At 41.5% G+C, this 16,973-nt stretch overlaps 1 protein-coding gene across 1 annotated transcript in view; it reads right to left on the bottom strand.

Moving 5' to 3' along the window:
• The window catches only part of F5 (coagulation factor V), a 140,200-nt gene that overhangs the window by 8,443 nt on the left and 114,784 nt on the right, over positions 1 to 16,973 (bottom strand). The window contains exons 21-25 of the mRNA XM_077480938.1: positions 15,609 to 15,703; positions 13,089 to 13,244; positions 8,943 to 9,087; positions 7,119 to 7,270; positions 971 to 1,153 (exon numbers count right to left, since the gene is read on the bottom strand). Coding sequence (XP_077337064.1) covers positions 971 to 1,153; positions 7,119 to 7,270; positions 8,943 to 9,087; positions 13,089 to 13,244; positions 15,609 to 15,703 — 731 coding nt within the window. The remainder of the gene's footprint in view (positions 1 to 970; positions 1,154 to 7,118; positions 7,271 to 8,942; positions 9,088 to 13,088; positions 13,245 to 15,608; positions 15,704 to 16,973) is intronic.

Here is a 16,973-nt window from a genome sequence, read left to right as displayed (position 1 = left end):
ACTGGGTTTTCCACATTTTCCCAAAACTATGGGTACTGATAGACATAATTGATGGGCACTGATAGGCAAGACTGATGAGGACTGATGGGCACTGGTAGGCAAGACTGATGGGCACTGATAGGTGGCACTGGATAGGCAGTACTAATGAGAACCTACTGACAGGCATTACTGAGTGGCACTGATTGGCACTTTTGGGCACTGATTGGCAGCTGATGGGCACCTTTTGATGGGGGCTGTGCTGATAAGCAATGTGCTTATCAGCACAGACCCCTCCTCTGACAGGGAGAGCTGTCATATGACATTTTGTCAAGATATCACAACCACTTTGCCGCCGTCATTCCGCTATATGGAGGGCGGCAAGTGGTTAAGGTGGGCTCAGACAAATTGTTAGTGCTCTGTCTATTTTTAATGTACATAAAACATATGTAATGGAAGAGTATTTTTTTTTTTTTTTAAACGATTGTGCTGAGGTCTATACATGTCTGTAAGTCTCTTACTTGTGGCACACCAATGTAAGCATTTTTATGTGAAAAAAGTATTTTGCTTTAACATGTTCCTTTAAGCCCCTCCTACTATTAACACAATTTGGCCACACCCACTTCTTGCTGTGTGCTGTACAAGTCCCATTACTAATCATCTTTCTGTGTCTAATGGTGCCCTTTATATTTTTATAATCCTAGCAACACACCAGGAACAATGAAAACCACGACACTGCAGTGCACACATTTTTTGCTTTTATCGAGCAATAGGGCCCAACATATGTTCTTGCACACAGGTCCACTGATTTCATAAAATGCCTCTGCCCAGCCCTGTTCATTTTGCAGCACCCACTCTCCTCTAGCCTATTCTATGCATATTTCAGCATCCAGCCCCTTCCACCCTGAAGTACCCACCCCCATCTAGCGTCTTCCATTTTGCCATTTCCAGCCCCCTATTCTCCCTTCCATCTAACAGCACCCAGCCCCTTTACCTTTTCCATTGAGGTGGAATCATCTATGTAGGTTTTCCAGCTCTTTCCATCTTCACTGTAGTGAATACTGTAGGATTGTACATACATTTCACTAGTGAACTGTTTGGCTCCTTGTGTTGTAATAGCAGTAATTTTCTTCATTGAAAGAAAGTCAATCTGTAGCCATTGCTGGTTGTTATTTGACTATATGAAGAAAATAAAAGCAAGAAAGGACATTTGAATTACCTGCTCAGGTACATCTTACAATATAAAAAGTAATGACTCTATTTTGTATGAGGGAGAACTACACATTAGGTGTTATGTTATCTACAGAACACTGTATGCTATGAATGAAGACTGGGGGAATGGACGTATAAAGATCAACTCTAGACAATCAATAAAAGTACAAAGTCACTTTCTAATGTTATCCAGCAAACTTAACCAGTATGTTGAAAGCACAATGTCCATTCAGTGAAACTTTTTGGTTTCTTCATACAACCTCAACCATAGCTCCCAACTGTCCCTGATTTTGAGGGACTGTCCCTGAGTTGGAGCAATGTCCCTCTGTCCCTCGTTCCTCATTTGTCCCTCATTTTGGTCTGATCTCTATAGATGTATATAAAATGTACTTTTTATCTATCAAAAAGTGTTTTCCAGTGCTAAACCTTTCTTCTGATTTTTAAATTGCTGCATTTGTAAATTCCAAAAGCCAATATAAAGGAATAATCATGGTAAAAAAAAGCACTTGTGGGTTTAACCAATCTTATTTTTTGTACAATTCTGCTTTAAGGGGGCATGGCAAGGGGTGTGTCCTATGCCTGCATACTTTTGCTGATAGGTGTCCCTCATTTCCATCTCAAAAAGTTGGGCAGGTATGCCTCAACTGCTTCTTTTCAGAGCAATGCCTGGGCTGGATAGCATCAGCTATTGGACAGCTAAAAGGTAAGGAAGACAGAGGACAGTCAGAAGCAATGAGTTAAAGTGGTTGTAAACCCTTACAAACCACTTTGACCTACAGGTAAGCCTAGATTAAGGCTTACCTGTAGGTCCAAGCAATATCTCCTAAACCTATATGGTTTAGGAGATATTTGCCCGAAAACAGGCACCGCTGTCTACGGCGCATGCGCCGTAGACAGCGGCGCGCAGGCGCACTGAGCGCGGCATTTCCAAGAATGGAGCTGCCACGCGTGTCGATTCCTGTGCGCATGCGCGGGAGTGACGTCATCGCGGCTTCGCCGAATGACAGCGGCGGAGCTGCGAGACCCCACCAACAAGATGGATGCGGCGGACTACAGGGGACAGCGGCGACTTCGCTGGCTCCTGTGTCAGGTAAGTGACACATAATGGGCTACTATGCGATGCATAGTAGTCCATTATGCTTTGCCTTTGCAGGGAATGAAAGAGGAAGTAAACTCATCAGGGTTTACTTCCTCTTTAAGGAGCAGAATCTGCACTGTCACGAGCCATAAAGCAGCAAAGAAAAGCATGCTATCAATGGAGGGTGCTGAGGATTCCCATTATCAATGTGATTACTCTGTCCATCCTGTATTAGCCCTCATTTACACCCGAGTGTATTGTAGACTGAAGCTCAAACTCCAGAACACTCAACAACTAAAACCCATGATTTTAAATTGTGCCTGTTTGCATATGCTTAGGCACCTGTAGATAAGTGCTCAGGCACCTGTAGATCGATGTGATATGAAAAAACAATGTTTTTCATATCACATTGGTGTTTGTATTAGTCCAGCAGCGCACCAACACCTTTGCAGCCATTGTGCTACATGCTGGGTGTTTGGTGTGCTCCTGTACCTTTAAGAAGGGGTGGCTCCCCTTCAGTCCACCAGCCCTCATCTATCCATCAGAATGCTTGTGCCTCCACTGTGGGGACACTCATAGTTTAGTGTTGGGACCACAGATACAGTACCATGGTGCCGTGACAAGGCTCTGTGTCTTACGCATGCATTTGCAAACGTATGCAGACTAGACCCCTGTTTTTAATGCATACTGTTAGACAGGTTCATTTAGTTCTCTGCGAGCTGGTTGCCAAGCAGGCTTGGGTTTTTCCTGGGCATTCCCCAGGCTTTTTTTGTTACCTGTAGATCGATGCCTGAAGCTCAAATAGGTACTAGAGCTAATTTTGAAGCAGAATAGGGCGTTTTTGCCCCAATAGACTTTTCAATGAGAGCACCTGAACATGCCTGGAAATTTGTGTTTTTCATGTCCTAAACAACCATCTCCTTCTATTAACCAGCTTGTAGGCAGATGCAGTCTATTTTCTCCACTGCAGGTGGCGCTTGTCCATAGTGACAATGGAGATGGGGAGGAAGTCCAGGGGAACTTAGTTCCTCTATGATTTTCTCGGTTAGAGGGAGGCAGCTATTCGATTGGGCCCTTTAATACTCACAACCCTATGTCCGCTTGGACGGTGGGGCTAACACCTCCATTCACGGCGCAGGCGCCGTTCAGCTTCGGAAATTTTCCGAAGCTTCGTCTGCTCCGTACTGCGCATGCGCAGTACGGGGCGGATGCTATATGATGGCCGGACACTATACGGCAGAACACCGGAACATCAACGGCGCCGGGGCGGTGCTAGGCTGTGTGTGTTTTTTTACCCTCCTCTCTCTCACGCCCAGCCTGTCACTATTCTCTGCCCTGGCAGCACAGCTGCCACACGCTGCACTGCACACTTTTCTCCCCAGACCCCAGCTGCCGCCCGGGTGTGCCTGGGTGCCTGCCCTATGCTGGTGCCATAGATGGTAGTGGATTGAGATGGTGGTGTCCTCTGAGAGGTGATTTGTTGTGATAAAAAGGGGGGGTGCATTGGCATGTAGCCTGCCACCCAGATACACTAGAGCGACCCTGAGCTGAGCTGGGGAGGGGTGTTTCTGTTTGTGTTCAGCGTCCTGTGCTTCTCTAATAACTGGGAATGGGGGGGGGGGGGTTGCTCCTGTCATTTATTTTTTAAGACAAGTCTCATTTTCTGGAACAAAAAAATCTATAATAAAAGAAAAAAATTGTACAGCGCACCGTAATTGAAAAAACAAACAAACAGAAATCAATAATAAAACACAATTTGGAAGCAACAATCTCAATAATTTTTTTTTAGATTGCAAGCTGTTTTAAGAAGGTTCTTAATAGCCTCATATTTGTGTTTTATTACTACTTAATAAAGTACTATCTTCTCAAGTGGTGCTGCCCATAATCACAAACATTTTTTTCATTCACTATATTATAAAGCTGTGGGCACTCTTTTAAAGATTTTATTATATGTGTTAATTTTTACAGGTCACATGAATCTACAGAGGGTGTAATGTACTCATAAATTCAGAATATGGACAATCATTTGACTAATGGTGGAAAATTGCAATAAAGTCACAACATAATTATTGCAGCTTTTTATTTTATAATTGCATCATTGAATGTGTTTTTAAATGCAACTAGTGTGAGTACTTTACTTTAAAGTGGTTGTAAATAGGGATGGGCGAACGGTTCGGCCCAAACATAAGTTAAGCACCGGAACACCGTTAAAGTCTATGGGACATTAACATGAAAAATCTAAAGTTTTCATTTTAAAGGCTTAATATGCAAGTTATTGTCATAAAAAGTGTTTGGGAAGCCGGGTCCTTCCCCATGGGACATGTATCAATAAATTTTTTTTTTTAAACCCCCGTTTTTTCGGGAGCAGTGATTTTAATAATGCTTAAAGTGAAACAATAAAAGTGAAATATTCCTTTACATTTCGTACCTGGGGGGTGTCTATAGTATGCCTGTAAAGTGGCGCCTGTTTAGAACAATCCCTGCACAAAATGACATTTCTAAAGGAAAAAAAGTCATTTAAAAGTAATCAGGTCTCGACAATACAGTCGAAATACAATACAATGAAAAAAGCGGCATGGAAATCCCCCAGTCCATTACCAGGCCCTTAGGGTCTGGTATGAACATTAAGGGGAACCTCGAACCAAAATTAAAAAAAAAATTGTGTGGGGTCCCCCCCAAATTCCATACCAGGTCCTTCAGGTCTGGTATGGATATTAAGGGGAACTCTGTGCCAAATTTCTTTTAAAAAATGGTGTAGGGGTCCCCCTCAAAATCCATACCAGATCTTTCAGATCTGGTATGGATTTTAAGGGGAACCCCACGCCAAAATGTTAAAAAAAAAAAATTTACAAAACTTTTTTTGCATTGATACATGTCCCCTAGGGCTGGACACTGATCCCCAAACACTTTTTATGACAATAACTTGCATATTAACCCTTAAAATTAGCACTTGTGATTTTTCACGTTCGTGTCCCATAGACTTTAGCAGTGTTCGAATAAATTTTTTGCCTGTTCGCATGTTTTGCTGCAAACCGAACCATGGGGTGTTTGGCCCATCCCTAGTTGTAAACCCTTTGCAACCACTTTTGCCTAAAGGAAAGCCTATAATAAGGCTCACCTGTAGCTATCGCGAATTTCTCCTAAACTTGCATAGTTTAGAAGATATTCACTGTATACACATGTGCCAACGTCATCGGCACATGCACACTAAAGAGACGGCTCGTACATGCCGTTTCTTCAGCTGGTGTGACATCATCGCGGCTCTGGCCAATCATAGCGCTGGAGCCCATGATACCCAGCAGTAACTCCATACTAGCATACTGCATACTAGCTCATTTTGCCTTTCTCTTGCAGGTTTTTTTCTTTTTTCCCCATGGGTTTACAACCACTTTAAAGTGGTTGTAAATCTGAGACCTGAAATATGAACAAAACATATCCCTCTATAGTGTGTACTTTTCTCAATCCAGAGCACTGGGTGTCATTTCTATCTGCTGCCCCATTCCGCTGTTCTCATCACGAGTCACTTTTGAGTCTGACATGTTTTCCTGACACCAAGAGAAAATTGACAGCCTCAATTCTGTTTGTGGGTGCTGTGTGAAGGGGGTGTGTCCCTTCCCTCCAATAAGCTCTTGCTGAGCTCAGAGTGTAACTTCAGTTAACTGGCCAGTGGTGTCACTATGGGAGTGCAGACCAAACCAGGGAGACACCATCAAATAGCACTGTGGCAGGCAGAGGGGGGGGAGGGGTGCCCATGCACTAGCTTGCTCAGTGCCCTACTGCCTATCCTGCTGTCACTCTGCAGCAGCAGGATAGAGCACTGTAGCAGCCTAGCGGGGGGTGACACCAAGTTTTACCGCACCGGGTCACACCAACCCTAGTGACGCCACTGTTTAGACTAATGCCGCGTACAAACGATCAGAAATTCGGCCAGCAAAAGACCGATAAGAGCTTTTGGTCGGAAAATGCAACCGTGGGGTATGCTCCATCAGACTTTTGCTGGCCGAATTCCAGCCAGCAAAAGATTGAGAGTTCCTCTGTAGCAATTCCGACACGCAAAATTCCTATGCATGCTTGGAAACAATTCGACGCATGCTAGGAAGCATTGAACTTAATTTTCTTGGCTCGTCGTAGTGTTGTACGTCACCGCGTTCTTGGCAGTCGAAAGTTCAGCAAACTTTTGTGTGACTGTGTGTATGCAAGCCAAGCTTGAGCGGAATTCCGTCAGAAAAACCATCCAAGATTTTCCTGATGGAAAATCCGCTCATGTGTACACAGCATTAGTGGCCAGGATTGAAACTAATATAACTTTAAAAAGGAAAATGGTTATCTCAGACTCCTGTATAATAGCAAAACAACACAACCTGCAGCAACACTTGCATGACAACCCAAGGCACTGGGAATTTCAGATTTAGGTTAAATAGACTTTTTTTATCAGGATGCCGTTCAGTAAACAGAAATAAAATTGAATACAAATGTAACACTTTTCCACACTATCAAAAAAAAAAAAAAAAAAAGTGACACTTCAGGACACATGTAGTCTGGCTTAGATAATTTTTACAGAAACTAGAACAGAGCCATTCAAAAAAAAGGCATGCGCATACGCCGTAGACAGCAGCGCCTGTCTTTTTGCAAATATCTCCTAAATCATGTAGGTTTAGGAGATATTTTGGACCTACAGGTAAGCCTTAATCTAGGCTTACCTGTAGGTCAAAGTGGTCTGTAAGGGTTTACAACCACTTTAACATTATAATTTGTATCATATAGCTAAAGCCTAACTCCAGCCTTCTAAGGCTGATTATACTGCACAATGTAGTCCCTCTAGTATTTTGTTTGAATCATAATTTTATTATACCTTTGCTTGCCAAGCATTAACAGATCCAGCTTTGTTGAGGCGTGCCAGAGATGGTACCCATGGTGATGTGTACCAAGAAGTTTTGTATGAGGAAGCTGTTATTTGTTCATCCTTGATACTTAAATTCTCCATGCCTAGAGGAGCTGAACATCCTGGAAAGAACAATACATCATATCAAAATGCATAATTTCATATAAAACGAATATATATCTTATTTAAAGCTGACACCACACACACACACATACTCACACACACACACACACACACACACACACACACACAGGTGGACTCTATTTACTAATTAGGTGACTTCTGAAGGCAATTTCCACTAGATTTTAGTTAGGGGTATCACAGTAAAGGGAGCCGAATACAAATGCACGCCACACTTTTCAGATTTTTTTTTGCAAAAAATGTTTGAAAACCATTTATCATTTTCCTTCCACTACACAATTATTTGCCACTTTGTGTTGGTCTATCACATAAAATCCCAATGAAATAAATTTTTGGTTGTAACATGACAAAATGTGGAAAATTTCAAGGGGTGTGAATACTTTTTCAAGGCACTGTATATTGCCATTTAAGAATATTATGTCATTTCTGCTTTAGGAGCGTTAAGAGACAGTAGGAGGAGTTGGAGCAGCACATTTTTGTGATTAATAAAGATGGCGACCTGTTAATAGTCTGTCTGCACTCTTAAGGCACAACACAACATTTTCCTGCATAAGATGCTTTGTTTTTTTTCATTACAGAAAGACGAGATGACATGTAAACTCTGTTTCACAGGATTTTTACTCAGCACTATTCAGTTTCTTTTAGTTTTTACTATTTTGTATTGGTCCATAAATATTTTATATCTATTGAATTATATTTTTATTTTGTTTTAAGGAAGATGTTATAATAAATACATATATCCAGGGCTTTTTTTTCAGCAGGAATGTGGGGGAACACAATTCCAGCACCTCCTGAACTGAATAACAAGGGGTTCTGGGGTGTGCTGTGGGTCTATTGGTGCTGGCTGCTGAGGAATTTATTGTTGCTTGAGGGAATCTATTTTTGCAGAGGAAGGGGAGGTCTTCTGCTGCTTGTGGGGAACTATTGTTGCAGGGGTTCAACCATTGCTGGGTGGATCTACTGTTGAGGAAGGGGTCTTTGTTGCTGGCTCCTGGAGGATCTATTCATGCCAGCTGCTGGGGAATCTATTTTTTCTGGATGCAATCTATTTTTGAAGGTGGTCTATTGTTTCTGGGGAGGTCTATTGTTTCTGGTGGGGGATCTATTGTTGGGAGGGTGAGTCTTATGTTGCAGGGGGTCAATCATTGCTGGGAGGGATATACTGTTGAGAGAGGGGTCTAATATAGCTGGCTGTTGGGAATCCATTGTTGCTGGAGTGGATCTAATGTCACCGGGGTGTCTATTGTTGCTACATGTATTTTACTGCCTTTCTTGTTATCATTAACAAATTCCATACTAAATACTTAGCACCTCAAAATGATATTTCGTTCTGTATTCTCTAAAAGGGGTGGTACTGGGAGGAGGCAAAGGGATGCACCCAAAGAATTGTGCTCAGAGGGGGTTATAGGGCAGAGTAAAGGGGTGACTCAGAAGGGAAGGGTTTCTGCACCTATCCTATGAGAAAAAAAGTCCTGCATATATCTCAGATATAATCCTCAGATGTATGTATTACAGGCAATGGGCAAAGTCAAGTTTTATTCAGCTGAAATGGTGAGTTGTTTATTTCTTGTATTAGATTAAAAAACCTGCCACCAATAATAATCATTTTCATTTCCATACATGTTTACACTAAAATACTTTAAACAACTTTACCACTTATTTCACACCCAAGCAATTCCATGCGAAGAGCGGGTTTATTGGAGTACTTTGTGGGATAAACTCTTATGTATCGTGCTGCAATTGGAGGGTTAAACTGATTTTCTTTTATACTGGAGGAGTCAGTATTCCCTTGAAAAATCTGTGAAGATGAATAAAGATTTGTTGATTACATTTTGTAATAAATATCATATAAAAAAAAGTGTATCTAACATATGTGGATCCAAAAATATATGCTGTCACATAGTCACGTAATCTGTATTGTAAAGCATGTGGAGTTATAACCACCTGGAGCATTCTTTGTTTTGTGCATAGTAAGGCCTTGAAAAAGCTCAGTACAGCTTATTTTTTTTACTGAGCTAAAACACAGCCAATTCAAATGTCCAATGACCATTATTTACAGTCTGCAGAAGAAGAATGCCCCGTACACACGATCGGATTTTCCGTCGGAAAAAACTTTGATGGTTTTTCCGACGGAATTCCGTTCAAGCTTGGCTTGCATACACACGGTCACACAAAGGTTCTATGAACTTTCGACCTTCAAGAACGCGGTGACATACAACACTACGACGAGCTGAGAAAATTAAGTTCAATGTTTCCGAGCATGCGTCAAATTGTTTCCAAGCATACGTAGGAATTTTGAGAGTCAGAATTTGTACAGACGATAGGAATATCCGATCTGAACTTTTTTCCGACCGAAAAATTGAGAACATGCTCTCAATCTTTTGCTGGCCAAAATTCCGCCAGCAAAAGTCCGATGGAGCATACACATGATCGCATTTTCTGACCAATAGCTCTCATCGGACTTTTGCTGGTGGAATTTCCGATCATGTGTATAGGGCATTCGTGTGCACGAAAATGGGAGCACAATTGCGCAAACGCATATGCGCCAAAATACATGCAAATACATAAAAAAAAAGTCTGAAAAAGTAGATGCTCAAACAGGAGTATCGTGTGCAAGAGTCCTAAAGCTGCAAAGTCAATATCTTTAGAAGTGGATAAGCTTAGGATAGGGTATCTGAAAATCTGAGGGTTTAACTGCCATTCCCCCAACATGCTGTCAGGACAGGGATTGATGGGACATTCCTTTTAGCAGGGACATATATAGAATGAAAAGCATATTTCAGTAGAGTGAAAAAGTTAAAACCTCTGGCAATGTTTTTATTGCTGTCTGTGCTTTCTTGCCTCGGTTACTATAGCACCCCTTATTTCTTACACATATGTCACACAGATAGAAATAATGAGGAAATCTTCCCAATGGAGTCATAGACAGAAATATAAATTAACAAACATTTTGAGTATTTAACTTTATATTCAAATTTAGAAAAAAACATTTTTGATGACGTTGTGCTTTAAAGGGAATGTATAGTCTGTAAATTTATTGATTTAAATATAAAATTATAGAGATCAACTTGAAATATTCTTATTATTCTTGAGGATGAGAAAAAACCCTCCAATAGGGACACTACAGTAGTTCTGGTGACCCTGGTGATAACCATGAATACTTTTTCACTTTTTGTTTTGGCTATGGTATAGGAAGTGAAATGAAATCTCCCCAATGGGACATGGGTGGCATAAAAAAAACTGATGGGGTTATAAAATATAAAATATATATATATAAATATATTTATAATGTAAAATAAAAAAAATACATTTAGTTCTAACGTTAAAGTGACTCTAGAAATCCTATTAAAAAGGTCATACAAAAACAGTTGCACACTAATGAAATCAGTCCTACAGTTTATTCAGGATATGCACGCTGACAGTCCCCATTGGTAGCCATGCCTCATTGATGCATTTCACCTAGATTGGGCTTAGTTGTTTGGATGTTGGGCTGGAGGGGCTGAGTGGAGAATGGGGCAATGCCCTATGTGGACTTTCCTATTAAAAGTGTCTCTGTAAAGAAGAATATAATACTCGGCCCTGTCTATTTCCTGATGACGCACGCATGTGTGAAATGCATTGAAATACAAGCCTTATATAATATTTGCAGAGCTATCCCCCACAGCACCCGACTGGTGGAACGCATGCCAGCCCTGGGTACAGCAATCAGATGGTGCAAGACATATCAGCTGGGAAGCTGCACATATTGAATTTTATATTATATTAAAATGTACTAAACTACATATCATCTTCTTGTGGTCCCTCCTAGAGTGTTTATTGTAGTGGTACAAAGTGGAAGTGAGGAGAGAGGAATTGGCTGGAGGTTTTGGTCCTGTTCCTTTGAGAAGTGGATCTGTTTATTCCCTGCTTGATGGTCACTTGTTTGGCCAAAAAGTTTTGGTGAGCACATATATTTTTCACACATTCGGTGGAGCACTGTATACCGTATATACTCGAGTATAAGCCGAGATTTTCAGCCCCTTTTTTTAGGCTGAAAGTGCCCCCCTCGGCTTATACTCGAGTCACCGCCGTCTGCCTACCCGATCAGCGTGTCGTGCAGACAGACGGCGGCCATTCCACTATTCAAATGCCGCGCCTCCCTGTCTGTGATAGGCGGAACACTCAATTTCCCAGCAGTCAGTGGTCTGCCTATCACGGACATCCGCTCATCCTCATACTACGGACGAGGATGAGAGGATGTCCGTGATAGGCGGAACACTGACTGCTGGGAAATTGAGTGTTCCGCCTATCACAGACGGAGGCGCGGCTTTTAAACAGTGGAATGGCCGCCGTCTGTCACAGGCGAGGAGAAGAGGTGCGGCGATCCTGGCATGGCCGCCGTATGTTTTTACATGCAGATCGCTGCAGAAGGACAAAGAGGCACAGAACACAGGTAGGCTGGACACAGGTAGGCTGGACACAGGTAGGCTGGACACAGGTAGGCTGGACACAGTGATGGACACAGGGATGGACACAGAGATGGACACAGGGATGGACACAGGGATGGACAGGCATGTCTCACCCTCGGCTTATACACGAGTCAATAAGTTTTCCCATTTTTTTTGTGGTAAATTAGGGGCCTCGGCTTATATTCGGATCGACCTATACTCGAGTATATACGGTACTGAAGATTTGAGCACCACAACTAGACATCACGATGTCTAGTTGTTTCTTTATACACAGACTTTTTATGTTATGAATTACTTGTTTCTATTTACAGCTGGAGCACTAATTTTATAATTTTTGTCATTTAAGTAGTACTTTAAATTAGTAGTGCTAATTTAAAGGGGCAGCGCCTCCCTTTGTTGATTTTTAATACTTAGCTCTACTTCCATGAATGCCGCTTTATTGATGAGAAAGGCTTCCTCAGAAATCAATACTTCCCACAGTGTTGCTCTCCTGTCCAGGCCCATAGCTCTCATGGACTCTTCCAGATAATTTCTCAGTAATTGACATCATTCAACAGTGCAAGCTTGATTTACTTTAAAGCAGTTTAACTCAAATTGTACACTTTTACCTACAGGTAAGCCTATAATAAGGCTTACATGTAGGTAAAATTAATTTCTCTTAAACCTGTACAGTTTAGGAGATATTCCCTATGCATGCAGTCGCTGACGTCAGTGGCGCATGCGCTCTGAATGCCACAGCTGAAGGTCCAGCATTGTTGCCGGGAAGAAAACTCCTGCGCACATGCGAGGGAGTGACGTCGTCGCGGCTCCGGTGCTGTGAGTGGCTGGAGCCGCGATGACGTCACTCCCTCGCATGTGCGCAGGAGTTTTCTTCCCGGCAACGTAACCCGGAAGATACGCCGAGGGCAAGATGTCAGCTCCCTCGGCGTGGAACAGGGAACCGATACCGGGGCTTCGTTCTGTGGTAAGTAATTGATAATGAGCTAGTATGCACTGCATACTAGCTCATTATACCTTTGCTTTGCAGGGTTTTTTTTCGTTTTTTTGTGCAGGTTTACTACCGCTTTAAGGGAATTAACTTATTAAACTACAGTATATTGCAGACAATGACTGTATCAAAGTAATATAGCCAAATGGATCGCAATAAGTGGGATATAGCCATAGCATTCAACATTAGGAAATCATTAGGGCTGTCTCTGTTATGAAGGTGGCTTACTAGAGAGAGTTGTTAAATCCATAAAATATACTGTATTGAATTGCAAAACAACTTTCTTTAAAATTCTAATTCTGAATTCTATTAACACAGGTCTACCAAACCTATATGTATATCAGAAACCTGATTAATACATACCTTATGCAATGTAGAGCTATTTCCTTTGAAAGCTGCCCACTTTCTCTTGTCTTTGCTGTAAACCACAAAGAACTCAGTAATGTAATACTGGCTGAAATATCTATTAGCTCCTTGTGTTTTTATTCCAGAGATCAAATATGTTTGTTGTAAATCCACCTACATATAAAAAGAAAAGCAATGTTTTTCCAAAGAAATTTTACTGATTATAGTAAATCTACACACACTTTTATTTCAGCTTGAAGAAACTTGTACTTTTTTGAGCTTGTTTTCGCATTTTTTATTGAGCTTATTTGAGTTTTTATGAACTTCTTTAAGCTTTTTTGAGCATAAGCATTTTTTTTCTCAAACCCTCCCCTCAAATAATTTTTTATGTGTTTTTGTGCTTTTTCATATGTGTTTGCGCATCATTGGGAACTTAGGCATCTTTTCTCCTTGAAAGCTCTTCTCAAAAACACGAGTTTCAAAAGCCTGTAGCAGCTTCTTTGAGCTGCAGTGTACATGAGCCCTTAAACTGTTGTTAAATGCAAATGGTAAAGTAAGCAAATTGAAAAGTTAAAGTGTATTCAAATACCAAAATATATGCTTTCAGGAGAGTTCACGGGAAGTGACAAGGACCCTGCATTTCTGAAAAGAGTGACAGATATTTTCCAGTACAGAGCATTATCTTAGCCTGAAAAAGGGAAACTAATACAGTCACTACAGCTAAGTACTGGAATGCTGACCACCAAATCAAGTATACAGAGGTTACTTTACATTTCCCAATATGCTTACTGTGCTGAAACTTCTGTAAATCTATGGGTTGCAGGACATTGCATCCTGAATATGCAGCTTGGCATTTTTTAATTCTGAGAACTATATTATGATGTAATTTCTGGTATTGGAAAGTTATTTTGTACTAAGACTTGTGGTGCTGGGCAGGGCCACACAATAAAGATCTCAGGAGTAGGGCTGGATGCAAGTATTTATTTATGTGGATTACACTGAGCGAGATAGTGGAAGTTGTCCTTTAGGGCAGGGGTCTCCCAACTTTATAAATAAAGGGCTAGTTTACTGTCCTTCAGACTTCAGGGGGGCCGGACTGTGGCCAGTGGAAGTAAAAAATGCCCCAGTGTCCATGGGAGTAAACAATGCCTCATCATTGGTTTTAGCGGGAGTAATAGCACCTCATTGTTGGTATCAGTGGAAGAAATAGTGCCCTATTGTTGGTATTAGTGCAAATAATAGTGCCTCATTGTTGATATTAGTGGGAGGAATGGCATCCCATCATTGGTGTCTGTAGGAGAAATAGTGCCCCACACTGGTGTACCCTGTCCTTGGTGTTAGTTGTGGATGGAATAGTGCCCCAAGGGCCAGATAGAGGCAAGAAAAAGGCCAAATCTGGCTCTGGTTTGGAGACCACTGCTTTAGGGGAAAGTGAAATGATAAGGAAATTCATATACTAAACACTATCTTTACAAGTATTACATACAATTATGAGAATATAGTAAGTGTTTATGCCAAGACTGTGTGGTCTTGGCAGTAAAGATTTTCATGACAGTACAAAAAATAAGGGGTATAGGAGTAATCCTTGATGTCCAGAGATGTTTACCATTGTCTACTTTTATTTATGTGGTTTAAGGGCTCATTCACACAAAAACACAGTGTGGGAAACCCACTTTCCATTCTTGCTTCTCGAACCGTGTTCAAAATGCATTGGGTGTGCAATCTGTTAAGGGTGTCAATGTAATCCTAACAACACATCAAGCACAGATTGCAAGCGCAGTGCATTTGCCTGCTTCTAATCACATGGTACCACAGTACCATGCAATCTTTTGCAGTGTGTTATTAAAATGTAGTGCATGCACTACTTTTAGTGCAATTCAGTGTGATTTTAGCCCACTCAAATGAATGGGCTGAAAATCGCATTGCAATGAATCGCACCAGCATGTGCAGCGTGTACCTGTGCAATACTGGTGAGAACCAGCACTAAACCGTTTGGCAAAAAAAAAAAATTGCTGGCACTGCAGAAAAAAGTTTTGGTTTTAGTAGGATTAATGTGTTTATTGTCTAATTGAAAGAATCTTTCAATAAAATGGAATATCCACTTTGCTTGCAGCCCCCCACCTCCAAAATGGGCTGTAGTGACCAGGTCTCCCGGGAGACAGCAGTGAGTCACCTGCGCCTTCCAGAAGTGTTTAAAGCCATGCTGTGGAAATTACTTTTTTTGTACAAACGTTTTCCATTTTCATAGAAGATTCACTTTAAAGTCCTTTTAAAACTACAAGTGTACTTGTAGGATCGAAATCTAGTAAAACTATGTTACAAAGGAGAATGAAGATAAAATATAAATCCTATATTACTTTTTACAGACTACATCATACATATTTTTCTTATGATCTTAGTTATGCTACAAGATCACTTCAGTAAAGCTGTCTATGTATCATGCATACAACATATATTATATACGAAAATTGTTAGTTCTTCTAGCTTGTACAGGATGTCCCTGGAAAAACACATTAAAAAAGTGTTGAAAACACATACCTGTAACCATGGCAATGACGATGTATTCATGTGTGCACTCCAAGCATTGTATGAACCTGCATTGTTCAATCTTGCAAGTTTCGGCTCCCAGTAATCTATAGAATCAAATGGTAATGCGTGTGATAATAGGTAATGTGGAACTGAAAAAATTATTACAACCTTTTACATTTTCATAAAATATTGCGATAATATGAAAATGTACTGCACCATTTTCATAACCTAGATATTCATTTAAAAAAGATGAGCTAAATGTCAGTGTGTATAGATATTTGAACAGTTTAAACCGGAAAACAGGCTTTGCTTCCTGCTGATGCCCCATTGTCTAACTGAATACAACAGACTCTCTGCACTCTCTAAGGCCCCTTTCACACGGGACGGATCAGTAATGATCCACCCCGTGATGATCCGCTTGCTCAGTGGGGATCGCTCCGTTGTCCCCGCTGAGCCGGCGGCGGACAGGGCGGTCTCTGCACACTGTGCAGGGACCACCCTGTCAGCTCTCCGCTCTACTCTATGGGGGATCGGATGAGCACGGACCGTCTGTCCGTGTTCATCCGATCCACTCTGCAGACGGATAGAAAAATAGGATTTTCCTCCATCTGCAGAATCGGAGAATTGCGGAGGCGGACAATAGCGGGTGTCTGTGGATGAATCCGCAGACACCCACTATCCCATAGGGATGCATGTATGTCCGTATTTCATCAAACGGATGGATGAAATACGGACATACTGTCCGCATGTGTGAAAGGGGCCTAATGCTGTCAGAAACCCACAATGCAAAAGGTTAGCCAGAGACCATCACTTCTGATTTCCTGGCAAACTGTAAATATCAGTCTTGAGCGTTTACCACCAGGTGGTTGCCATTGTGCTTTTATATACACAGAAAAGACACACTCCTGCGCACAAGCGAACCACCAGCCCGGCTATGTAATGACACAGGCCTTGCTGCCCTCAAGAGCGGGGAACCATAGAAGTCAAAAATAGAAGAAAAGAGGGTGCACCAGCCTTGTGCATTATCCTTTGTATGATATTTATTAAAAAGGGTACAAAAGAAAACTACTCACAAAAACAGAAATGTAAGATCTTGCAAAATGAATAGCAGCATCTAGTATCAGAAGAAACTCTCCAGAGGTCCTGAGAAACTCACAAAGGTCACTGCCAGGTGATGCGTTTCGAAGGGACCTCAGCAATCCCAATATTTATACTAGCACACACCCACACCCATGTGTATGCACATAGACTCCCATGATAAAGCAATCAAACCATTAGCACCTTGGCCCCTCCCACTTTCCCTGGTGGGTAGCTCCCACTGCAGGGGCATCACTTGGCCTTCACTACATCAAGTATCATGTACTGCAGGAAATA

Source organism: Lithobates pipiens, unplaced genomic scaffold (assembly GCF_037356315.1).
Source record: "Lithobates pipiens isolate NorthernLeopardFrog02 unplaced genomic scaffold, aLitPip1_a1.2 Scaffold_16, whole genome shotgun sequence".
Taxonomy (NCBI): domain Eukaryota; kingdom Metazoa; phylum Chordata; class Amphibia; order Anura; family Ranidae; genus Lithobates; species Lithobates pipiens.
This window is presented reverse-complemented; position numbering and strand designations above follow the sequence as displayed.